The sequence below is a fragment of the Choloepus didactylus genome, chromosome 9, assembly GCF_015220235.1.
Source record: "Choloepus didactylus isolate mChoDid1 chromosome 9, mChoDid1.pri, whole genome shotgun sequence".
NCBI lineage: Eukaryota > Metazoa > Chordata > Mammalia > Pilosa > Megalonychidae > Choloepus > Choloepus didactylus.
Genome location: NC_051315.1, coordinates 124,342,658 through 124,368,881, shown reverse-complemented (window position 1 = coordinate 124,368,881; position 26,224 = coordinate 124,342,658). Strand labels below are relative to the sequence as shown.

The 26,224-nt window shown below is 41.7% G+C and overlaps 1 protein-coding gene across 7 annotated transcripts in view; it reads right to left on the bottom strand.

The window, feature by feature from the left end:
- ARMC9 (armadillo repeat containing 9) overlaps positions 1-26,224 on the bottom strand; it is a 172,145-nt gene that overhangs the window by 63,089 nt on the left and 82,832 nt on the right. For all 7 annotated transcript variants that reach the window (XR_005218790.1, XR_005218791.1, XM_037849509.1 and 4 more), the window contains 6 exons: positions 18,100-18,190; positions 16,761-16,884; positions 14,147-14,286; positions 12,778-12,854; positions 11,877-11,951; positions 4,181-4,271 (listed from right to left, as the gene is read on the bottom strand). Coding sequence is in view for 5 of the 7 variants with exons in the window: in XM_037849509.1 (XP_037705437.1) it covers positions 4,181-4,271; positions 11,877-11,951; positions 12,778-12,854; positions 14,147-14,286; positions 16,761-16,884; positions 18,100-18,190 (598 nt within the window). In the remaining 2 variants the exon portion in view is untranslated. The remainder of the gene's footprint in view (positions 1-4,180; positions 4,272-11,876; positions 11,952-12,777; positions 12,855-14,146; positions 14,287-16,760; positions 16,885-18,099; positions 18,191-26,224) is intronic.

The following is a 26,224-nucleotide window of genomic DNA, read 5'->3' as shown; positions in this document are numbered from 1 at the left end:
GGTTATCTTGTTTGTTTCTGACCCCAGATCTGGAATCAGTCATGCCTTTAAGGAGCTCTGGTTCTCTTTGTTGGGAAATGGTTGGAGGGGAATTCATTGCAACTAGGATGTGACTTCTTCTAGGTCTTTCCAGTGGGAGCTGGGAAAAGGTGTACGTTTTTAGAAAGAAAAAGTAAATCATGATTTTATACTAATACTTCCAATTCAAAAGAAAGAATATAGGGCTTTTATTTCTTTGATTTCATATTTGTGTTTCTTCTCATATAACAGTCTTTGTTCCGAATGACACTAACATAATTGCTTATTTGTTTCACTCTATAATATATGATGATTTAAAAATAATAGCAATATGATTAGCAATAAGATCATTAAGCGAAGTTTAAGACTGCTCTGTCATTCTTTTTTTCCGTTGGGATTTATATATACCACCAGAGGAGCACAGTCAAAACACCTTTGAAATAATCCTTCTCTGGGTGGTTATGCCACTGACTTGACAAATAATAAAGGATCATTTGTATGTTTTTTATTTTTATGCATTTTTTTCTCTTTGATTAAATTTTATTTTTTTCATTATATAAAATATTTACATGGTTCTAAAGATAAAACTATAAAGCCAAGTAGATTGAGAGCAGTCTGGCTTCCCTCCTTGCCTTTATTCTCCCCACATACCTTAGAGGTATACATTTTTAAAAAAAATGTTTATTCTGGTACATGTAAACAACCTAAAATTTCTCCTTTTAACCAGATTCAAATATATAATCCAGTGCTTGTTAATTACATTCACAATGTTGTCCCACTATGACCACCATCCGTTACCAAAACTTTTCTATCACCCCCAAAAGAAATTCTGTACCAGCTGTCAACTCCCTATTCCCTACCTCTGCCCTGGCCCCTGGTAACCTGTATTCTAGTTTCCTGATATTTTATATCAGTGGGATCAGTCCTTTGGTGTCTCGCTTAATTCACTCCACATGAGGTCTTCAAGGTTCATCTAGGTCATTACATGTATCAGAACCTCATTATTTTATACCGATGAGTCATATCTCATTGTATGTATATATCACATTCTGTTTTTCCATTCATCTGTTAATGGACACTGGGGCTGCTTCCACCTTTTGGCAATTGTGAATAATGCCAAAAGGCTTATATCTGTTTAAATCCCTGTTTTCAATTCTTTTGGGTATATACCTAGAAGTGGGATTGCTGGATCATATGGTAATTCTATACTTAACTTTCTGAGGAACAGCCAAACTGTCTTCCATAGCGGCTGCACCACTGTGCATTCCTACCAGCAACGAATGTTCCTATTTTCCTACACCCTCTCCAACACTTGTTATTCTCTGTCTTTTTAAAAGCAGCCATTCTAGTGGGTATTGTGGTTTTAATTTCCGTTTCCCTAATGGATAATGATGTTGAGCATCTTTTCACGTGCTTTTTGGCCTTTTGTATATCTTCTTTGGTAAAATGTCTACTCAAGTCTTATGCCCATTTTAAAACTATATTATTTGTCTTCTGTTGTTGATAGGTAAACATTTTTATTGGTTTTTTTGGGGGGTTATTCTTCCATAGCTTGTTTTTAAACATACAAGCAGATAAGTATCTATCTATATATATTTACATCCCCTCACTCTGCTCCACCCTGTTTTATTTCTTTCCTTGTTTTTTCATCTTAGCAATCATATTTCTCATTTCCAAGAATTCTCTCTTGATTTCCACTTCTATTATAGTTGCTTGCTTTTGTTTTAAGGATGAATTATCTTCTCAAATCTCTCTGAAGATACCAGTGAGAATTTCTTTTTGGGTCTTTTTCTGGGACTAAAATGTATGTTTCTTCTGGGATCTGATCTTTCCATCTTCACTGACCTTTTTTGTCCTCTTGATCTTCCTTCCCTAGCTGGTGATCCTTATGAATGGAGGACTGGGTTGATTATATAGGTAACTGGCAGGAAGTTCCTGTGATTTTCTAGCAGTCCTCTTGTCTCAGTGAATTGGCTGATTCAGTGATGGGGAGTGCGAAGTACGGATGAGATCAGGTTGATTCACCCACTGCCCACTCCCGATCTCTGTACTGCAGACTCTAGGCTGGGCATTTACGCAGCTCCTCCAGGAACGGGGGGCCACTTCACACCCACTAGGGCAGCCATATTGAAAAGACAGACAATAGCAAGTGCTGGCAAGAGTGTTAGTGAGGCCTGTAAATTCATCTGGATATGTGGCTGATGATATGTGTATATCTGGTCCTCAGCCCAAATGTGCAGTGACTTTCTAATTTTATGTTTCAAAGAGGCAGACCCGGGGTAGTCCTCTCTGTGGTCCTGCCATTGGCCTATGGGATACGGAATAACTTTGGTGATGAGATGAAAATAGAAATACCTTAGAGTTTCTTTATTTACTGAGCTGAGTAGGTACTTCCCAAGCATTTCCTGACTACTCAGGGTTATAAGGCTTTAGCTCTGCTGGTGATTCTTGTCAAAGTATATCCTTTACAAAACTGTAAACTGACCCCACCCTCCCCACAATCTTTAGCATGTTGTTCCAAAGGCCAGGTTGGAAAGAGATGGTTCCTGGACCAGAGAGCAAATGGGGTTTGCATCCTGCTTCTTAGCACTGCTGCCAGGGAAGAGGCAAGGCCGACAAGGAGATACATGTGGATGTGTCTCAGTACACCGAAACAAAGGCAGCCTTGAAGAAAACTCCCAGCCCAAATGCAACCCCAAAGCTGCAGAGAACCCCTGGCCTTTGAGGGGGGGTCTCAGCCCAGCCCCCGGCCATGGACCAGGCAAGTAACAACCCCCGCCCCCAGCCCAGCCCTCCCAAACTGTGGCCTCCCCAGCAGGTCAGGGAGAAACCCCAACCAGGATTGAGGTTAAGGTTAAGGTTTTACTTTTATTTTTAAAAAATATGCCAACCCAGCAGAATGGTGACTCAGAGTCAGAAATGACGTTGTTACAGAAAATAAAGTTCTGTCCCTTGCCCACCTGAATTTGGGTGGATTAAATAATTTACATGCTTCATAGAAACCAAGTTCAAATGGAAATGGGCACCCAGTCTGAAAGGGACCAAAGGTTCTAAACCTCCTCCGGCTGCTCTCCCCAGCCGCCCCCTTTCTGCATCCAGGCAGCATGAGCAAGCTTGGCTGCACATTGGAATCACCTAGGGAGCTTTAAGAACTATTAGCAGCTGGGTCACCCCCCAGAGATTCTGATTTGATTGGTTCGGAGTGTGCCTGGGGATTCTCAAACCTCCCCAGGTGACTGCCCCATGCAGCCACAGCTGTGAACCCTGAAGCCGGCCGAAGGGCGCCTGCTGACAGCTGGCACGCCCCTTTTCTCGGTGTTAGTCATAGCCCCTGACTTGTGATTAGGGTGCAGATCGTGACATTCACTTTTTACCTTTCCCTGGTGTGCTCTGCAGGATGTTGGCACTTGGACTTCCAGTGCTGCGGACCACCGGGTGTCAGGGAAGGGCATGTGGAGAGACAGAGGGACAGGCTGGGCCTCAAGAGGACGGCAGTGCCAGTCGGGGCAGATGCCATGGATCAAGGTGTGAGGGGCCCACAGGAAGAGCTAAAGATGCCTCCCCACTGCCCCGGCCCCCAGAGCTTCCCTCGCCTTCCTTTCCTGCTAACTGGGAATGGGGGAAGCCGAACAGGGAGGGGATCATATTGCCTCCTCTTGTGTTGCAGTGGGTGACATAAATTTTTCTTGAGTAAAAGAACGAATGTAGGAGGACAGCGACATCTTCTACCATGTTGCTAGAAAGCTTGGCATCTTTTTCATGATCTGACCCCAGGACCCCGGGGAAACCACCCTTACAAAGTGGGATGGGAGTGAGGAGGGGAGACGGAGGCTGCACAGTGAGAGAATTTACAGTGACAGCAGAGTTTCTGCTACTGCTTTTCAACTGTCTTTGCTGATTACATGCCTAAAGTGGGGTGAGAGGCCGTTCTGTCTTTGGAAAATCAGGCCTCACCTACCTGGTTGAACTTCTGGTTGTGAGTTCACTTGGGTCGAGCCTTACCCTGCCAGCCTCTCTAGGTCGCAGGTCCTCCCCCACCCCCCCCAAGGCCTCCTAAATGAATCCCAAGGTGTGGCAAGTCCCTGGGAGAAAGCCCATGCCCGTCTCAGGCATATGTGAAAGATTTTAAAGCAGAGATTGTGGATTCCTGCATATAGCTGACCTGAATTAAGCTGCTTGATGATAAATTCTATCTGGCGGATCATTTCAGCGTTGCCTTCTTTGATGAAGCAGCGCAGGATGTCTTCCATTCCCTAGAAGCATTGGCGAGAGAAACAGTCAACTTTTCAGTTTTGTTGAGGAGGGGAATGTTTTTCAATGGGGTTTCATCTAATAAAAAAAAAAAAAGCAAAAACAAAACAAAACACTCTTTCTTTGGGGGATGGGATATGCAGCATAACATTTCCTCTACTCAATACTAAAGATTTTGTTGTTTTTTAAATATAATTCACAGTGAAATTATCCTCTTCTTGGTTGACTGACTTAAATATGATACACTTAGCAAAAAACAAACAAACAAAAAACTATTATAAAATTTTACTGCATAAGTATTCCCTTTAGTTTTGGCAATATTTTGTTGTGGGAGGTGGTTTCTTTCTTGGGTTTTTCCTAAGTTTATAAATTGCCATTTGGATTTTAGGGCCCAATATGGTCTTTCAAAAGTGAAACATATGTTCTGAGAAGTAAACAAACAAAAACTCTCTTTAAACAGCTATTTATTCTTTTTCTATCAAGAGGATTATAAAGTCACTGCATTATACATTATTTACTTTATTACAACATACTGACATCAGAATTTTCAATGTTGGCTAACAGAAGTCCAGGGAAATGTAGAGGTAAGATATGGATTTAAGCACAAAGGTCTAATTCTCCCCCTCCCTCTTTCTTGAGAAATATGAATTAGTATTTACAGCTGGAGCTGGTGAGGCCTTCTTGCCACTGAGAGGGGAAACTGTGTCTAATGATGATCCTAAACCAGAGGAAACAGGCCAGAGACACCAGCAGGGAAACAGGATCTAGTGCCATCATGTGGAACCCTGATCAAGCTGTGCCTGAAGCTCACTAACCCTGGACTTTTCAGTTATGTAAGCCAATACGTTCCCTTTTTACGTAGGCCAGTTTGGAGTCAATAGCTCTAACTAAATCAAGGAAGAAGTGCTGAGTCAGTTCTGAACATGCTGAGTTTCCAACATCTAAAGCAAGCACTGACTTCTAGAAAATGTAAATCTGGATTATAATCTGGATTGTACGCCTAGCTCTCCCATGAATTAACTGTGTGACGGTCAAACTACTTCACTTTTCCTACCCTTTTTCCTCAACTATAAAATGACAATGACAACTTGAGTTGACATGAGATTTTAAAAGATAAAGTATATATATTAAAAGATAAAGTATATACATATATACACACACATTTGTAAAAAAAAATACACTGACCTGTACATGTAAGGCCTGTGCATTTCACTGTCAGTTAAACCTAAAAGAATGTATGTAAAGCATCTAGTCCAATGGCTAGCACATAGATGCTCAATAAATGGTTGAGAATGTGTTTGCTGTGCCTGGAAGGGGGTGCAACTCAGGAGACAGATCTGGTAGCTGAAACCAAAGGAATAAATGAGGTTCTCCAGTGACAGCAGAGGGAGAAAAGAAGAGGGCTGGGGCAAAACCGTGGAGAACAGTAACATTTACCTGGGAGGCAGAGACAGATAAACCCATAGAGGAGATCAAGAAGTTGTCTGATACACGGAAGTATTGAGTGTCCAAGGAGCTTGATGCATGCAATCCACCCTCAAATGCTTAGAAAATAGAGGGATGGATGGATGCATGTGTGGGTGGGGGGATGGACAGATAAACAGAGATATAGATAGACAGATACATATGGATGGATGGGAGAATGAAATAGCAAATGTGGCAAACTGTTAAAAGTTGATAAACCTGGGTAGGGGGTATACTGGAGTTCTCTGTATTTTTTTGTATTATTTTTGCAACTCTCCTGTAAATTTGAAGTTATTTCAAATTAAAAAGTTAAAATAATAATAAAGGAGTGGTCTGGAAGGTAGAAGAATCTCTGGAAAATCTGAGTTTGTCTTAAAAAAGAGATAGTCAGAAACCAATGGCTTCCTTGCCTCTTCACTGGCAGGAGAGCTGAATTTTATGTCTCTCTATCTCATAAACTGAGCTCTCCATTCTTCATCCCATCCATGGTAAGGGCCGGGGGAATATTGCCAAGTGGAAGCAGCGTGAGAACCCCCAAATGCCTATTATCAGGGTCACCACCGACTGCCTTAGGAATATCAATGTCTTTCACATTTTCACCAGTGGAGTAAGACAAATAATCCATTCAGGCTCTCTTCTATACTTTTTTTCCCTGGATGTTATTTTTATAAACAGTTATCTCAACTAAATATCTCAGCTGATACATTCAAAGCTCTTCTTAGTGTCGTTTGTTCTCTTTCATGTATCTCTAGCCCAGCTGTCACTTCAGGAAGAAACCACAAATTGCTTCATTCTAATTAGGAGGCTTATTTGGGGAAGATTTCTTAATAGAAAATGCCCCAGTGAGAAATTCCACTTTTTAAAAACCATATATATTAGGTAATGTTTAATCTAAAGTATAAATTGCAGAAATAATAAATCATAAAAATAAAATAATATTTTATCAGGAAAAGAACAGCCTGACATTTCAGATAATCCAGGTTGAATAAAACAGCCAAGGCATTTGAAAAAGATGGCAACAGGTGTCTCTGTGTCAGCCAGAGGTGGGAGGCAGGTCTCAATGAGAACCTGGAGCCTGGGTAAAAAGGAAGAAACGAGGAACAACAATGCTCCTGCCGGCTAGCTGGGATTAAAGGTCACCCTACAAAAGGCTGCTTTTATATTACAATTCATCCTTTCCAGATTTCTTACTAGGTAAAAGGGTAGGGACAAAGAATTTAACCTCTAAGCCTCAAGGGCATCATCTGCAAAATGGGCATAACTTCAGTAATTCCTTCTTAGGGCTTTCAGAGGGTTAACTGAAAAGAAACAGCTCTCACAGCGCCTGACAATCTCACTGAACACTGCCCAGGCCAACTAATTTTTAGCTCGCCTCTACCACTATGCTCACCACATCAACTCTCCACCATATTCTATTTTGTTCCAGCCCAAATGGGGTAAACTTACATCACTAAAGGTCAGTAAAGGGTTTTCCTCTCTATAGCTATTTCAGGTGGATATAAATATTTTCCCGTATTTATGCAAATTACAAGGTTCTCTATGGAAAATCTGTAAAATAAATAGAAGAATTAAAACTGCTCACATGTCCCCTATCCAGAAATAACAATTGTGACCATTCTTGAGTTATTTCCTTACTTTCATGTGCATTGTTTTACCTAGCTGATATCACATGAATAACACAATTGTGCTTACCATTTTTAACTTAACTTTATGATCATTTTCATGTATCAATGAAAATTACATAGCCAAAATTTTGATATGACTAATAATAGCGGCAGCTGACATTCCTCAAAGCTTATTAGGTGTGAGGCGCCATTCTAAATACTTGCTATGTGTTAGCTCATTTAACTTTCACAGCCATCCTGTGAGTTTGGTAGCAGAGGAACCCCTGAGAGGGATGTCCCCCTGAGAGGTAAGTCAGAATAAAGCTGCCCGACTAGGAAGCGGCAGAGGCGAGAATTAAACAAGGCCAACTGGCTCACAAGTCTCCGTTCGTAACCACTTCACCACCTGCTTCTGTTACGCCTGACTTACTCATTCCCCTAATACTGGGTGTTTAGGTTGTTTCCCATTTTCACTGTGATGAAGAACGCAGCAATGAACATATTAATGCAGAAATCATTAGTCATGTTTTGTATGGAACTGCAGAAGTAGAGTTTATGGGCAAAGAATACGAACATTTTTGAGGATTATTAAACATATTGCAAAATTGATTTCCAAATCAACTTCTAATCCTCTTGGCAATATTTCCACATTAATTTTGAAAGGTCCCTACACTTTGGATGCCAGGGAACACAATGAACTGTAATGGTCAGTTGCTATACCGTGGCTAACACCTTAGCAATAGCTCCTCTACATTTTGTTGATTTCCCAAGGCAGAAGCCAGAAAATTCACATTCCCAGCCTCCCTTTCAGCTAAGGTGCAGGCACACAGCTTTGATTCTGCCAATCAAATGCACCCACGTGAGACTGTTTTGGAAGCGGGTGATGTGAAGAATCAGGAACTTGGGGAATGCATGTCTTTTTGAGGGGTTGGTACCAGTGACATCCAGCCCTCTGGGGAACAGCAGAGGCAGAATTCCTGGTGTCACTGGGACAAGCTGTGGGGCAGCACCCCTGGAGCAGCTCCACGGAGAGCCTGGGCACCCCTCTGGCTGTGTGGCTTTCATGCCCAGCTAGCTGGCTGTCCCAGAGATTCTGGGAGCTTCACGGCTAACAGAGCGCCCAGTCTGCTCCAGCCCAGAATGGAAAGTCTGGCTGGGGTTTAGATCCCAGGGAAGAGCTCTACAGCCTACAATTACTCCAGCCCTGGGTGCAGGCAGGAAGCTTTTGGGGTGGATGTTAGGGATAGCCCTCTCTGATCTGTTCTCTAGCCTGCCCTTGACAGTCTCTCAAAGTTCAAGTGAGCCTCAGGGTACTCATTAATCTCCCCCCCCCCTTTCTTTTTTCTTCTTTGCCCCGGATATTATTTTAAGAACAGTATAATAGCATTTGTTACTAAAATAATTTTTATGTGTTCTGTCATTTTCCACAAGCACACAAATGTTTCACATAGTTGCAAAAACAGAATTCCTATAATGTCATATTCTCCCTTTATCTCTCATTATACTGCCTCATACTGCTTTTTCTAACTATCATCTTCAATGGCTACTAATATTTTGAGCAAAAAAACCCATAATTTCATTAGCAACTCCTCTATTACCAGACATTTGTGCTAGATGCTTCCAGTTTTTCACAATCATAAAAATGTTGAAATAAGCACCTTTATGCATAGAGGGCTTCATCTGGATTTTTCCTGCCGCATCAACCACCAGAGGTAAAATGAAATAGCCCAACATGTGGATGTCACGTGGGTCTCCATGTACACTGCCACCCCGACTGCTGATCCAAGCATAGCAGCTATTTCCCCGATACTGTATATCAGCAGATGTTAAGGTGGTAAAATTAGTGGGATATTTTCCTCTTTGGTTTCCTTTATTATTGTTATATACAAAAAGAATTTTTTATTATAATAGTTTTATCATTCTAAAAACTTCCTCAAGGATATGAGTGAAATGAGGGAAATCTCAGGGCTTTAGAAAAACTCTCTTTTGGCCATAACCACTTTTTTTTTTAATTCAGTTTTATTGAGATACATTCACACACTATACAATCATCCATGGTTTACAATCAACTGTTCACAGCACCATCACAAAGCTGTGCATTCATCACCCTAATCCACCCTTGAACATTTTCCTTACACCAGAAAGAACCAGAATAAGAATAAAAAATAAAAAGAAAAAAGAACACCCAAACCGCACCTCCCATACCACCCCACTTTTCATTTAGTTTCTGTCCCCACTCTTCCACTCATCCATCCATACACTGGATAAAGGGAGTGTGATCCACAAGGTTTTCACAATCACACTGTCACCCCTTGTAAGCTACATTGCATAAACATCTTTTAGAGGTCGTCTCCTATAAAGAGTTAACAAGGTAACCACCCAGGAGATATGTCCACTTGGCTAAAAGGGATCCTTCATCAGGTTAAGACTTTGATCCTTGTTAAAATGCCAGAGGGAAGCTTATGCTTCTTACACCTTTTTCTAAGTGACACAGGTTTTCTTTTTAAAGTTAATAGTTTAGAGACTATCTAGTAACATGTCAGAAACTATAAGGGGAAATATTAATAGACTTGACTACAATTAGAGCTGCTATACAAAACAAAACCTACCATAACCCAAGTTAAAAGACCAATGAAAAATTGGGAAAATACTTGTAATATACGTCAAAGGTTAGCAGCCTTTAATTTCCCTCCTGATTCCTTCTTTGATCCATGGGCAGAAGGGTGTACTGGTCAGCCTCCGGGACAGACTCTGATGAGGCCCACATCCCCACCACCCTCGCAAAGGCCCTCCCACACTGTACCAGTGTGGTCTGTGCAACCAGCAGAACAGGGTATAAGTGATAGTGGGGCACTTCTCAGATTGGGTTCTAAGAGATCCTGTGGCTTCCATCTGGCTCCTTGGCTCTCTTGGATAACTCTCTGGGGGAAGCCAGCTGCAAGGCTGAGGTCAGCCCCATAGAGAGACCTCTGTGGCAAGGGAGTGAGGTCTCCAGCCCACAGCCCTGTGAGTGAGCACAGAAGTGGACCTCCAGCCTCACTGAGCCTTCCGACACCTGCTGCCCTGACTCAAGGCTTGACGACAACCTAACGAGAGACCCGAGCCAGACCCCTGCAGCTAACCTGCCCTCAAACCCTGTTCCACAAAACTGTGAGATAATAAAGGCTTGATTTTTAAGCCACTAAGCTTTGGGGTAGTTTGTTACACAGCAATGGATAACTAACACAAGTGTATTGTTTAATTTCCAAATATTGGGGGATTTTCTAGATATCTTACGTTCACGTGTTTCACCAAATTTCACCATTATTTATTTCCTCAACTTTTTTCCTGCCCTACCATCTCTCTTCCTTTCCTCTTGACATTGTTGCACAGGTTTCTGGGGCTCTGTCCCTTTGCTTCCCTCTTTTTTCTCTATGGTCTCGGTGATCTCCAGAGTGCCCTCCTGCTGGCAGGACCTACAACTGGGAGTCTTTGCGCCTCTCCTAATTTCTGTCCCTCGACTGCCACTCCCTCCCCCTTCTCCACCTCCTTGCCCTGGATGTCTGCCCTCCGCTCTGCCTTCCACTCTTTTTAATCCAATGTGCTCTCCATCCTTTCTCTTCAGCCTAGATATTTCTTTCCTTATTCTTCATCTTGGTCAACAATCCCTTTCTCTCACCTAAATGACCATAATGCAGAATGTTTAAATCAAGTTTATTTTCCTCTGGTCTTTATTGAAAAAGCACATTTTTTATTAAAAAGCAGTGGGCAATTAAGTCCCACTATTTACTGTGACCACACAGGACAGTTCTTATCTAAGTCTTTATCTGTGGCATAACTGTTGATGTAATTTTAGATGACCAGTGAGAAGATTTCAGATTCCAAGTAAGCAAAACCAATTGGAAGAACATGTTTTGTTCTCCTCAAACTCAATTTCACCAGTGTTCTGACCATGGAAACATATTTAATCCCTTTACCACAGCATTTAATAGCCACACTGTTAACCTGGTTTCATATGTTGTAAGGAAAAAGGACAAGGCTCTTGTGGTTTTGCTGATTAGATCTGGAAACACTTGTGCTCACAAAATAAGATGTTAATCACCTGAGATGAATTTTTTACTTCACATCTAAGCACAAATGTAAACACATTTAAATATCAAATTCACTATTTCCCAACAAAACCAAGTACAGACAGTTGTATAATCTTTAGCAGCTTTTCCGTTCCATTTGGTTGCTTTTAAAATATCTGCCACTTAAAAAAAACAAAAAATTCTGCTGTGAACTTACTAACATTGTGGTTCTTAAGCATTTGGGCATAAGGGAACCCCTGGAGAATCCGATAAAAGTTACAGACTCTCTCAGAATATTGAAGAAGAAAAATATATACTTACATATATTTATAAAAATAAATAAATATATATATATATGGCATACAATTTCAGGGAGTTCATAAACCATCTGAAGCTTAGGCTAGGAACTCTTTGCTCTAACAGTTTCTGAACCGTGAAATGTGATAGAAATGTGATAGAAACTTCCACATTTCTCAAGCACATTTCTTACCATTGCTCTGGCCTCCTCGCGGATGGACGGAATAGAAAGGATGCTGTACAGAGCTCCATTCACATATGGCTGTATCTTTAAGGGGAGAAAAAAAAGCATCAACTGTACATTTTCAAATATCATGCCACTCAGTTATCCAACAGCAAACCTGAGAACAGTGTGGCTACCAGGAGAGCGAGGGCTGCCCTCCTAACAACCTTCCTGAGTTCCAGAAGCACGTTTCCAAAAGACAGACATCTCCATCTGCGTGTCCCACTGACAGTGACAACTCAACTTACTCCCTCCAGATTTACTCCTGCCATGTTTTATAGCTAATTAATGACATTACTAACCTCCCAATCATTTAGGCTAGAAATTTTGGAGACAGAGTAAGTAAAATGGGATGGGTGCAAACAACGGAATACGTTGCAGCAGTGAGAATTAATGAACTAAATGTGTATAAAGCAACACAGAAAGGGCCTAAAAACACAGTGAAAAGAGTAAGAAACAGAAGGAGTTCCAACATGCAATATTATTTGTGTAAACTTCACACATAATATTATGTATATTTTAAAGATACACATATATCCATGAGCATACGTTAAACACACCAGAGGGAGTGTCACTGTGGGGTAAGGGATGAAGCAGGCATGGATGATAGAGAGAAAAAAGTCAAACAACGCAGAAGAGGGACCTAGCAGGGGCCAGTGAGGACGCTGTGCCAATGAAGGAGGAATGAAGGAACAAGTTCCAAAATCAACAAAATTACAAACGATTTGAAGTCACTTAAAAAAATACCTGGAGGAGGGAGAACATGCATACTTTTCAAATGCAGTCCAGTCCCCAGGCCTGGGGGGTCCCAGGTGTCCAGGTTCTCCCCTGCCCTCCCTCCAGCCCAGGGCCAGCAGTGCTGGCTGAGTACCTCGTGGTTTTCATGGCCAAGCAGATCCGAAAGAACTTTCAGCACAAGGCCTGCCACCTTGGCACACATGTTCTTTCCTATGGGAAACAACAACACATAAGCCGAAGGGTGGCAGTTCTAAACTTCGAAGCACACTTTGGAATCTGGCAGACTTGAGTCCAGATCGTGGCTCTTCAGCTAACCAGCTGTGTGGCCTTAGGCAGGTCACTTAACTAATCTGGGCCTCGGTTTCTTCCTCTTTGAAACAGGAATTAATACCTTCCTCAAAGGGGACTAGAGAATTATGTGGAATAATGTATGTAAAGGGCTCACTCTGTATAAAGCTTGGCACATCCCAAGGGCTCCATGAATGACAGTGGGTATTATTATTACAGCCAGGGCACACAGTCATTCATCAGTGTGAAAACACATCAGGTTACAGAGCAGTGTTCTACCCCCCAAATGCATACGCCATCATCACAAAAATCATACCAGCATTTTAGTAATCCCAAATCACCATAAATCGTTGCAAATAAACTGATGATAATGAAGGATAATTATAATCTGGTAAATATATTAAAAACCAGGATTTTTGAATATGCTATTTTAAAAAAAACACAGAAGATTGAGATAACAGTCATTTACTCAATCAACAAGACAGTTAGGGGTTCCGAGTTGCGAAGCATTTGAGGGTGGGGCACTGGTCAGGCAAAGAAACTTGTAACAAACATCCCTGAGCTACTTACCCAGGGAACAAAGTTTTCTCCAAACACTGCGGCTGCTCAGACTGAGTTCAGTCACAGCCTGGATTTGGGATCTCATCGAAAGGAGGTTCTTTAAACCCAGTGAACAGAAAATTTAAATGAGATGGTGCCTGTAGCAAAGCTAAGATCACTACCTTGGTGGATCAAGCATATAAATGATTTGATGGCCACATGAGATTGCCCATTTCCAGGGGGTGAGCAGGGAAAAATGACTGTGATTAAAGGCAGGGAGCATAGCTTAATACCCTGGCTTCTGCTACCAACTTAATATCACACAATCTTGGGAAAACTTCTCCGTCCTCAAATACAAGGGATCATAATTCTTAGCTTCCTTTCTTTGAATAATGTGATAAAGATGAAGAAAAATGCAAGCTAATTTAATTTCCTCTTAGTGCAGGCACAATATATACATATAGAGTATTATTTACAAGGCCAGAATGGTACTTTGGCTTCAGTGACTCAACGGCTTTATGCCTAGTGGGAAATGCTTTTATACCTGTAAGCCCTTCATCTTTTTCTGCTTCTTGTTTTCTACAAGGGAGATTAAAAGAAAACTGCAGCAGGCTTACAGGTGACCCAGCTCTGAGAGTCAGAATCTTTTCCCTTTCCCACCGGACCCGGGGTACCTGAGCTCCGGAGGCAGAGGTTCATGAGCAAGGCCACCGAGTACTCCAGAGTATAGTCACTCAGGCAGTCAGGGTCCTTCAGGATCTCCATCAGCCAGAAAATGAGGCCGTCTCGAATCATGGCTGTCTGCAGCGGGCGCCTAGGATGAAATGGCCGGCAGGTAAATTAAAACTGGCAGGAAATTAACTTTTCATACAAGAGTACATAGTAATGTGAATGTAGATCAGGAAAGCCAAAGCTGCAGAAGATACAGACCAGGGAATAGTTTATTGGTAGACCCGTACAGCTGAAAACAACAAGCAATTCCTTACCTTTCAGGGATATTACTGAGGGTTTAAAGAAAAATAAGGCAGTAAGGAGGCCTCATACTTTGAGAGTTTCCTTTTTCAATATTTAAAATTAACAGATCATTCCTTCAAATATTTAATAAATATTTGAGAGCTTTTGGTACACTTAACCAGGAAACAGGCCCAAAGAAATAGCTCCTTGGTGGACAGATTTTTATTTAAGGTTAGGCACTTTGAGTTGTGTAAAAAAGCAAAGAGGAAAACAAAAAATAAAGGCAAAAAAACAGCTCAATACCACTTTGATTTGGATCTCTGTAGTCAGGGCAGTTTAGTGACCTGGGTGGGATGATTTATAAGTCATGATTTTCCACCCAATGTCCAGGTGCAAAATCTTCCAAACCCAATACCTCATCTGTATGGGTAAGGTGAAAGTCATCATGTCAGCCTTAAGAATGTCAAACCCACGGAGAAGCCAACACCGTGCGCCAATTGATGGACAGGTTACAGCAGAACCACACCCAGGAAAGTACACAGCAGTGAGCATCTGTTCGTGCTGTTCTGAAACACACACCCACCAGATCAGCAGGACTTATTAAATACAATGACAAATGTGCTCTTGTGGTCAGCCTGGCTCCTTTCTATCTATGTTCATTGTAGAGACTTGGGAAAAGTACAGAAACGATAAGCGCATTTCCAGAACAGAGAAGCTTAAATGACTGTTGGGCAGGGGGGAGAATAAACAGGCATGAAATAGCTGCATCACCAGAAAGTGGTGTTTCTTCACCATATCTTATCTATCACTTAATTGTAGTTATTGAGTTTCTAAAAATTTTCCAAATACGGTCAACATCAAGCTAAGCTATCTTTATAAGCAAACAGAAAAGAAGTTGTCATATGAGGAAGTAATAATTCAGGGGATTACTTACAGATCTTTTCAATTCACGTAGTTAGAACAAGGAATTTTTGCTGGCAGGGATCTGGCAAATAGTAAGTACTAAATGCTGACCCCTTCCCCCCTGAACTGTCAACACTTTGAATACTGCCCTTTGCAGGCGTAAGGTTATTAGTGAGAGTCAGTCGAATGTTAACTGTGTTTGGTGGGAAGAAAGTGTGCTCAGGAGAGGACTGACAGTCAGAAAAAGCTGAGGACTCAAGGTAGCAGAATTCTCAATAAAGTCACAGTGGCTGTGAGGGAGGAGGTTGCTTGAAAGAATTACCGCATGACCCAGCAATTCCATTCCCAGGCATCTACCAAGGAGACAGGAAAAACAAATGCTCAGACCCAAACATGTGGATGAAGTTCACAGCACACTGTTCACAGACAGCCCAAAGTGGAAACAACCCAATGTCCACACAAAACATGGACACACAAAACACGGTTTATAAAAAGGAACCAAGCACTGATTCCCGTCACTATGCAGATGAACCTCAAGAACATTATGCTGAGTCAAAGAAGCCAATCACAAATGACATATCTGATTCCACTTATATGAAACGTCCAGAAAAGGCAGATCTACAGACACAGAAAGGGCATTATGGCTGCCAAGGGCTGGGAGAAGGAATGAGCAGTGACTGTAAATAGACACGCGGTTTCTTTCTGGGGTGAGGGAAATCTCCAATTAGAGTGTGGCGATGGTGGCACAACTCTGTAAATCTCCTACAAATCATTGACTTGTACACTTAAAATAGGTGAGTTTTATGGTATGTAAATTATATCTCAATAAAGCCGTTCATTAAAAAAAAAAAAGAGCACTAGAAGGACACCAGGTGTGGTTTAAGAAGGTATCGATTTTAACATTTCCCATGTAGAGCAGTTCCGAGCCCAGGATGGGGTCCAGGCTGAGGTTGCAGGGTGTGTGGCAAGTGGCCAGAAGGCTCCAACCTGGACGCCACACGACTGCTTCTCACCCCTCCTGTAGATAACTCACTTCTGGGCGCAGCTCCCACAACAGACCGTGAGCAACTTGAAAGCTGAGGCTCCATCTTGTTTCATTTATCTGAATGTCTCTAAACCCTCATGGGGCTGAGACATAATCCAGCACTTGGCTGGCACTAGAAAATGTTCAGTAAGAGAATACAGTGATGCTTGTAAAACGTCTTTCTCCATCCCCAGCAGCCTTGAGAAGGACAGTTTAGTGGATAAGAAGTAAACTTTTGAGCTCTACCTTGGAGAGTCACCCAACCTCTCCTAAGTGTTGGATGAAAAATATCATCTGCTTGTTGGGTTGTCATGGGGATTAAATAAGCACTAAATGGCAGCTAAAAAGAGAAATCCCAACAAATGTGATTTCACAGGAGCTCCGTGGCCCGTGGCACAGTCCATCACCTGAGGCTGAACTTCTGCAAGGCCCCGAGAACATTCTCCCGAGTGACGATGTCCTTGTCCTCCTCCCTCAGCCTTTCCTCCAGCATCCGCAGCACCTTCGTGTTCTGGGCAAGGTAGAGGCGACCTAATAATATAACCAGAGATGAAAGAGCACTCAGGAGAAGTGAAATATGGACACAATTTATCTTGTATTAAATTAAGTTCATGCTCCAAAACACACTTTCTATGAAAACTTTGTTTGCACATAATACATGCAGAGTTTGGGTAATTACATCATCTATAAAACTTATTAAAAACTTCCATAAAGTTGCTTTCATGCAATCAACTATTTAATGAATAACAAACCACTCTTCTTAGTAATCTAAATGTAATTCATTGCCATGTTTTTGTGGGAGTACCATCCTTTATTTATCTGAAATCTTGACCCAACGATCAGATCTATAAAGGAGAAAAGCGGGAGATGGGGAAGGGAGAGATTTGGGTGCCATGAGCCCCTGGGCCTTCACGGGAGAGGCAGTGAGAGGTGCTTCTGGCCCCACTCCTGCTCTCTCTAGACACGCCCAAGGCCTGGAGAAGAGGCTGAGAACTGGATCTGAGACCCTATAGTTAGCCATGAATTGTCACTAGCCTGTTGTGGACTTCTGCTTTGATACAGAAGACCTTAATTTCAGACATAAATGTTGAAAATTATAAGAATATTATAAGAAGGTCTCCAGCACATATCCTAGCTTATTATGAATGCTTTAAATGGATGGAAGAACCACCGGTAAACAAATGAAGAAACTTTGGAAGTATCATATATTCACAATCTGAAAACTCCCTTTATTCACACTAAAAAGAGCTCAAACAAATTAGAACTTATGGGAAATGATGATGCTTTGTAAACTCATTTTGAATCAGTTATGGTAACATGTTATTTTGGAATTTTCAGCTTCTCTTTGATTTAAGAGTTTATAGTCTTCTGAAAGAAATGGTGCAGCGTTTACTAGAATCAGCTTTAATTGTTTCTCCAACCTTATTTTGCCTCAATAGAGAAATATAGAAAATGCACTAGCTGTTAGACACTTGGAAGTGACCTAAAAAGCACCATGACGCAAAACCAGAAAGTTTATCAAATAAAACCAGAAGGCGTATAAAATAAACTGTAAACCCATACATTTGCTCTGACATAAAACTAAAACAATATGACAACCAATTTTTCACAAAAGACCTTAGGTGCATTAAAAAGTTACAAATTGAGGAAACATATGTCATTTCTAAGAAACTTGGGGAAGAGCACCCGTTTTACATGCCTCAAGAAGACCTTGCTCCTCTCTTGGAAGGAAGTCTGACGTCTTACCTTCTGCTAGTGACGCGAACGCATTGACAAGCCTGGCCATGTACTGCCGCACCACCTCGCTCTTGGCGTGCAGCAGCTGGAGCACGTTTCTCTGCAAGGGAACACAGCAAGAGAGGGAAAATGATGGGGTTCAAGAAAAGCTGGAGACAAACCTAGGTCTCCTCTGTAGATCTGGTATTCTCTTTCTCTGTTCATTTGGGGTGAAATAAACAAATGAAAGCCAAATATTTCATTTGGAAATCTTGATTCCCAACCGAAATTTGATGATATTTGTCAAAAATAAATGATGCAGACTTCTGAACTAAATGAGTTAGTTACACAAAGTACTTAGAACAGCAACCAGCACAGAGGCAACCCTCTGTATTGTCTACTATTACTGTGGCTTCCATTCCAGGTTAGGATGGGAGATCCAACACATGCATCGTATCTTCCCCAAAGCACAGCATATGGACACCTTAAAAAGACATAACTTCTCAAGGACAGAGAGAACAGCACAAGAAATGACAACAACAAATTTTGGATGCTGGAAAGCCCTGCTGTAACAGACCTAGAGGCCAAGAGTGGCAAAGCCCAAGGCAGCAATGGGCAAAGCTGAGAAATTACCCAATTTATATCACTTAATCCTCAAAAGGTTCAAGACCAGGGGGAGAGGAGAGAGAGCATCAAAATAAAGAAGAATGAATGAAAGCTGTTTAGGGAGCAGGTGGATCCCTCTCCAGGTGGCTGGGCAATGGCCCCCTGCCTACCTCCCAGCATAGGTCTGCGGTGTGTGTGATTTTCTGGTGAGGGTAACACAAAGGGTCTTTAGATTGGGAGATGCCAGGCTCAACTGAGCTGGGGCTCTATAACAAAAATGGGGGGGGGGGGAGTAGTATCTATATGCACAATGGGTACTGGACAGAGAGCCACCCCCAGCCCCCTTTCCCAACTTTGCTCCCAGAACACTGGCAACCAGACCCTAACTATCCAGGCAGGAGATCAGAAGACTCTTCTCTGAGGAACATGGCCAGTCCAAGAGGAAAGAGCTAGAAATCTTGAAATCAGAGGTTCCCAATAAATGGCCCACCTGACCACCTCAGTGGAGCCCAAGTATGCAGGCCCCAATTCTCACACTCAGAGTTTTCTATAGGCTTTTTAGTCTCCCTCACATCAAATCATTAGGGGATACCCAAGGATTACCAGGCATCCAAGGAAAGTTTCCAACACCGAAAATAGAACCAAAAAATGGGGGGAAAGGCAACGTGAAGAAATTAGTACAAGGAGAAGAAAACTAAAAATAAACAAAAATCTGTCTGTATATCCTCAGAGATACGAGACCATATTGTATCCATGAAGTAACAACAGAATGGTATATGAAACGAAATGAAAAATCCAAAAGAAGGTTTGAAAAATAAAGTTGAGAAAATTTCCCAGAAAGTGGAGCAAAAATAAAAACAGGGAAAATTGACAGAAAAGATAAGAAAATTAGAGAATCAGTTCAGGGGTCCAACATTCCATGCAGAGAAAACAGAAGGGAGGTGTCACCCACAAAATAACTCAAGGAAATTTCCAACAACTGAACTTGCCAGATTGAAAAGGCCCACAAAGGGCTCCCAACGATGAATCAAAATACACTCTTACAAAGCACATCAATGGGAAACTTCCTAACATTGGTGCTTAAGAGAAGATTCAACACACTTCTAGAGAGGAAAAAAAAACCAGATCGGATACAAAGGATCAAGGTTCAGAATGGCTTTGGACTTCTCAACAGCAACATTGGAAGCTAAAAGACAATAGAACAATGTCTTCAAAATTCTAAATTAAAATTATTTACAGAAATCTGTATGAAGAATAAAGACTTTTTTTGATATATATGGCTCCCCAAAATATACTTCCCATGAATCCTTTCTCTAGAAACTGCTAACTAGCGAATATGCTCTAGCAAACCGAGAGGACAGATTAAGAAAGATGATGATACAGGATAATGTTTCCAGGAGAGCCAACTCAGGAGAGAACTGAAAGGAACCAACCAAAGATTGGTGAAGAGAAAGTCTAGGCTGGCAGCTCTGCACAGAGGTAGGGGCTGAGTAAGAGGGAGACATGTTGAAGGTTGTCATCCCCAAAATGCCTACTGCCATTGCACCGTCTCTATTTGGGTGACTTTTTATTCAAGAATAACATCCACATAGAAAACGGCACAAATCGTAAGTGTACAGGTCAATGAATTCTCACAAAGTGAGCATGTAGGTAACCAGCAACCATAGAAGCCCTATTGTGCCCCCTCCCAGTCTCTACTCCCCACCACCAGCAACACCTCTCCTGACTTCTAACATCATAGGTTAGTTTTGCCTGTTTTTTAATTTTTATATAAATGAAACCATACAGCATATATTCTTTTTTTTTGTAGGAATCTCTTGCCATTAATTGTTTTTTTTTTTTTTTAGTTTTTATTGAGATTGTTCAGATACCATACAATTATCCAAAGTTCCAAAGTGTACAATCAGCTGCCCCTGGTACCCTCGTACCGCTGTGCATCCATCACCACACTTAATTTTTGTTCAATTTTTAGAAACTTTTCATTACTCCAGACAAGAAATAAAGTGAAAGATGAAAAAAAGAAAAAAAAAAAAAAAGAAAAGGAAACTTGAATCCTCCCATATCACTAACCAACCCCCCTCAATTGTTGACTCATACTGTTGGTATAGTACCTTTGTTACTATTTATGAAAGAACATTGAAATATTACTAACTGTAGTATATAGTTTGCAATAGGTATAAATTTCTTCCCTATATGCTCCTCTATTATTAACTTCTAATTGTATTGTCATACATTTGTTCTGGTTCATGGAAGAGATTTCTAATATTTGTACAGTTAATCATGGACATTGCCTACCATAGGATTCAGTTTTATACATTCCCATCTTTTGACCTCCAACTTTCCTTCTGGTGACATATATGACTCTGAGCTTCCCTTTTCCACCTCATTTATGCACCATTCGACACTGTTAGTTATCCTCACATCTTGTTACTGACACCTCTGTTCATTTCCAAACATTTAAATTCATCCTAGTTGAACATTCTGCTCATACTAAGCAATCGCTCCCCATTCTTAATCCTCGTCCTACATCTTGGTACCTTATATTTCATGTCCATGAGTTTACATATTACAATTAGTTCCTATCAGTGAGACCCTGCAATATTTGTCCTTATGTGTCTGGCTTATTTCACTCAGTATATTGCCCTTGAGGTTTTGTCATCAACCCATTTTTTTTTTTTTTAAGATGGTTTTGTTCACACACCATACATTCCATCCTAAGTAAACAATCGATGGTTCTCTGTATGGTCACATATTTATGTGTTCACCACCTTCACCACTATCTATATAAGGGCATCTACATTTCTTCCACAAGGCAGGAGGGATAGTCAAAGAAGGTAGAGAGGCAAAAGAGGAAAAAAAAATGACAGCTAGGAAACAGCAAAAGGAAAAACAACCTTAAATCAAAGTAAAGAGTCAGACAACACCACCAATGTCAATTGTCTAACATGCCTCCCCTATCCCCCACTCTTATCTGCATTTACCTTGGTATATCGCCTTTGTTACATTAAAGGAAGCATGATACAATGATTCTGTTAGTTACAGTCTCTAGTTTACATTGATTGCATCCCTCCCCCAATGCCTCCCCATTTTTAACACCTTGCAAGGTTGACATTTGCTTGTTCTCCCTTATAAAAGAACGTATTTGTACATTTTTTCACAATTGTTGAACACTAGATTTCACCAAGTTACACAGTCCCATTCTTTATCCTTCCTCCTTTCTTTTGGTGTCTCACATGCTCCCAACTTTCCTCTCTCAACCGTATTCATAGTTATCTTTGTTCAGTATACTTACATTGCTGTGCTACCATCTCCCAAAATTGCGTCCCAAACCACGCACTCCTGTCTTCTCCTATCATTCTGTAGTGCTCCCTTTAGTATTTCCTGTAGGGCGGGTGTCTTGTTTACAAAGACTCTCATTGTCTGTTTGTTGGAAGATATTTTGACTTCTCCCTCATATCTGAAGGACAGCTTTGCTGGATATAGGATTCTTGGTTGGCGGTTCTTCTCCTTCAGTATCTTAAATATATCACACCACTTCCTTCTTGCCTCCATGGTTTCTGCTGAGAGATCCACAAATAGTCTTATTAAGCTTCCTTTGTATGTGATGGACTGCTTTTCTCTTGCTGCTTTCAGGATTCTCTCTGTCTTTGACATTTGATAATCTGATTATTAAGAGTCTTGGCATAGGCTTGTTCAGATCTATTCTGTTTAGAGTACGCTGCGCTTCTTGGATCTGTAATTTTATGTCTTTCATAAGAGATGGGAAATTTTCATTGATTATTTCCTCTATTATTGCTTCTGCCCCTTTTCCCATCTCTTCTCCTTCTGGGACACCAATGATACGTACATTCTTGTACTTTGTTTCATCCTTAAGTTCCCAGAGACATTGCTCATATTTTTTCATTCTTTTCTCCATCTGCTCCTTTGCATGTAGGCTTTCAGGTATTTTGTTCTCCAGTTCCTGAGTGTTTTCTTTTGCCTCTTGAGATCTGCTGTTGTATGTTTCCATTGTTGTGTCTTTCATCTCTTGTGTTGTGCCTTTCATTTCCATAGATTCTCTAGTTGTTTTTTTTTTGAACTTTTGATTTCTGCCCTATGTATGCCCAGTGTTTTCTTTATAGCCTCTATCTCTTTTGCAAAATCTTCTCTAAACTTTTTGAATTGATTTAGCATTAGTTGTTTAAATTCCTGTAACTCAGTTGAAGTATACGTTTGTTCCTTTGACTGGGCCATAATTTCGTTTTTCTTAGTGTAGGTTGTAGTTTTCTGTTGTCTAGGCATCTGACCTCCTAGGCCACCCCAATCAGGTTTTCCCAGATGAGAACAGGCTCAGGTCACAGATGGAGGAAATATTCAGTATCCAGTTTCCCTGATGGTTTTTCTTAGAGGATTGACACACCTTTGCTTTTCTGCCTGGCAGGTGCACCTGTCAGCCTGTCACCAGCTGGTGTAAGAGGGTGTGGCCCATGGCTCTCCTCCCCCAGGCTTTGGGGTCTGGTTCTGGTAAGGCAGGCAGTAGAGCTGGGCTCCTCCCTTTCCTCTTGGGAAGCTATGCCCCCTCCAAAGAGGTCATCTGCATATCAGTAAGTTCTCTGTTTCTCTGACTCTGCTGGTCAAAGTGTTTTGATTTTAAAATGGCTGAGGCTTTCTTTACTGCAAAGAGCTGTGGGCTAAAAATGGCTGAGGCTTTCTCCACAGAGAGAGAAAGGGACAGAAAGCTCCCAGATTCACCTGTCAGCCAGAGATAGCACCCGATCCTCTGGGCTGAGGTCCACTCACTTGTTTGGAGAGTGCTGCTCTCTAGCACCGTGAGGCTTCCGTGAGGGAGGGGCTCTCGGCTCTCGGCTCTCAGCGCGGGTCTGCAGTTTTTATTCACAGATTTTATGCTGCGATGTCGGGTATTCCTCCCAATTCAGGTTGGTGGATGATGAGTGGACAGTCACATTTTCTCCCCGCAGTTATTCCAGGTTATTTACTAGCTTTTTGGTCATTTATGAATTGTTCCGGGGGGGACTAACAGTCTTCCACTCCTCTCTATGTCGCCATCTTAGCTCCTCTAGCATACATTCTTTTATATCTGACTTTTTCATTCAACATTATATTTGTGAGATTCATGCAGTTGTGTTGTGTGTTCCTTCTCATTGCTCCAGGTATCCTATTTTACGAATATATCATAATTAATAATCCATTCTACTGTTTATGGATGTTTGCGTTGTATCCGGTGCTTTGCTTCTTGAAAGTCGTGCTGCGCGGAATATTCTTGTACATCTTTTAGTGAACACATGGGCACATTTCTGATGGGCTGATACCCAGGTGGGGTTTTGCCAGGACCCAGGGTGTGCCTATGTCCAGCTTTAGAAAACACTTACAGTGTTCCAAAGTAGTGCAGCAGGCACTATATTTCTTAATAAGTACAAAATGCCTGGGTGAGCCCAGATTCTTTTCTGTCTGATGGAGCTGATGGAGTTCTTCTGGCTACCCCTTCTACACACTGCTGTGTAGATCAGCTGTGGCCAGTCTGGACAGTTCTTTTAACCCACAGAGTTGTTCTCATGTGGTCCATTCCTGAGAACTAGAAAGTAGGCCATGTTGAGCTTATAGGCCAAAATTACAGAGCAGCTCACCCCTCATCCCTTGCCCATATACACTGCTGCTGGGCAACTGGTACCTGCTCCATCTTTCAGCCCTGCCGGCTGCCCCAGGTTTCCCAGGACTTTCCTGACCTTGACCACCAATGTCCCCAGAGGGTCAGTAAGTGCCCAGGGAAGCTGATGTCCTATTATGACCCAGAGATTCTGTGCATGTTTTCTTCCCTGTTGCCTTCTTCTAACAGCAGGAACAAGCCTCTTTCCGTGAACACCTAGGTTTGTGCTTGCTACTCGGTTAGTGAACATAAAAGTAAACACTGTATTGCTCAGAGTACATATACAGATGATAAAACTACGGAGAAGCAAGGAACTCATTAACACAAAAGTCAGGGTGGTGGTTACCTCTTGAAGGAAGGAGAGAGAGGAGATCTAGCAGTTTCTAAGGTACTGGTAAATGTCTATTTCTTAATCTGGGTGGTAGAGACATAGGTATTGTTTTATTATTATTTATACAGCTCCCATTTGTTTTATACATTCATCTGTGTGAATGATACATTCCACATTTGAAAACATGATTCTGGGAAATAAGACAAAATTCCTTAGATTTAAAGAATCACGCCTTTGTATAATTGTATACATAACGCTAAATAGGTAAAACTGTCAAATGTGGAAAATTTGGCTCATAGTACCTCCAGCAGTCTGAGATGGAGGTGATCTGCTAAAAATGAAAAACTCAATTCACTGCAATTTGATTCAATTCTATTCAGTTTTAATTTTTTGGTCTAGAGCAGTGGTTCTTGAATTGTGTTCCAGAGACCACAGCATCAGCATCACCTGGAAACCTGCTGGAAATGCAAATTCCCAGGCCCCAGCCCAGACCGACTGTAGAACTGTACTTAAAAATTGTCCCCCCTCAGCCCCTGCTTCCTGCAAATTCATGTCCACCTTGAACCTTAGAATTGACATTAGAATGGAAATTGGGTCTTTGCGGATGTAATGAGGGTAAGGTTTGGGATGAGATCACACCGGATTGGGGTGGAACCTAAATCCAATGAGACTGTTCTTACAAAAGACAGAAAAGGACACACGAAGAGACGCAAGGAGAAAGCCACATAAGGACGGAAGCAGAGAACGGAGTGATGCAACTACAAACCAAGCACACCAGGGCTCGTCAACAAGCCCCTGGAAGAGGCAGGATTCTTCCCTAAGCCTTCAGAGGGAGCAGGGCCCTGCCGACACCTTGATTTCAGACCTCTCGCCCCTAGGACTGCGGGACGTTAAGTTCTGTTGGTTTAAGCTACTAGTCTGTGGAAATTTGTTACAGCAGCCCTGGGAAATCAGTGTAACCCACTGAATCAGAAACTGCAGGGGAGTGGGGTCCAGTAATCTGCGTTTTAATGAGCCTTCCAAGTGATAATGATGCATGCTAAAATCTGACAGTCACTCGGCTAGAAGTCACCAACCAGTTCAACTTCCTGACTGGAAGGGCCAATTAATTTTGGTGCCATGGTGGCAGGACATCCATGTCACACAAGGAATTTTCCTGCTCTGCAGATTCTCTGACATCTTAAGAGAACTCCAGCTTATTCCTTATTAAAAAAATAATAAACCATGGCAATTAAAAATAACAACTTGAGTAAGAAATGACACTCTTTATTCAATGGCTATTCAAATCAAAGCATTTTGACAAATACCATATAACATAAAACCTAAAACACCTGTCATCAGAGGACACATCACTATTTTAATATACAACAAAAGAAAGAAAAATGCACTGCCAGGTCCTTCCTTGAGCTTCCCCAGGTGGAGATGCTGTGACTCCACTGTGGGCAGGGGCAGCTCCGGGCAGGACCTGGTACTTGCATGCCCGTTCCGCTCCTTTTTGGTGTCGAGATGCCTAAGAAGGCTGGTGTGATGAACAAGATTTGACACCTAAAGCAGTAAATGTAGCTATTGCAGCA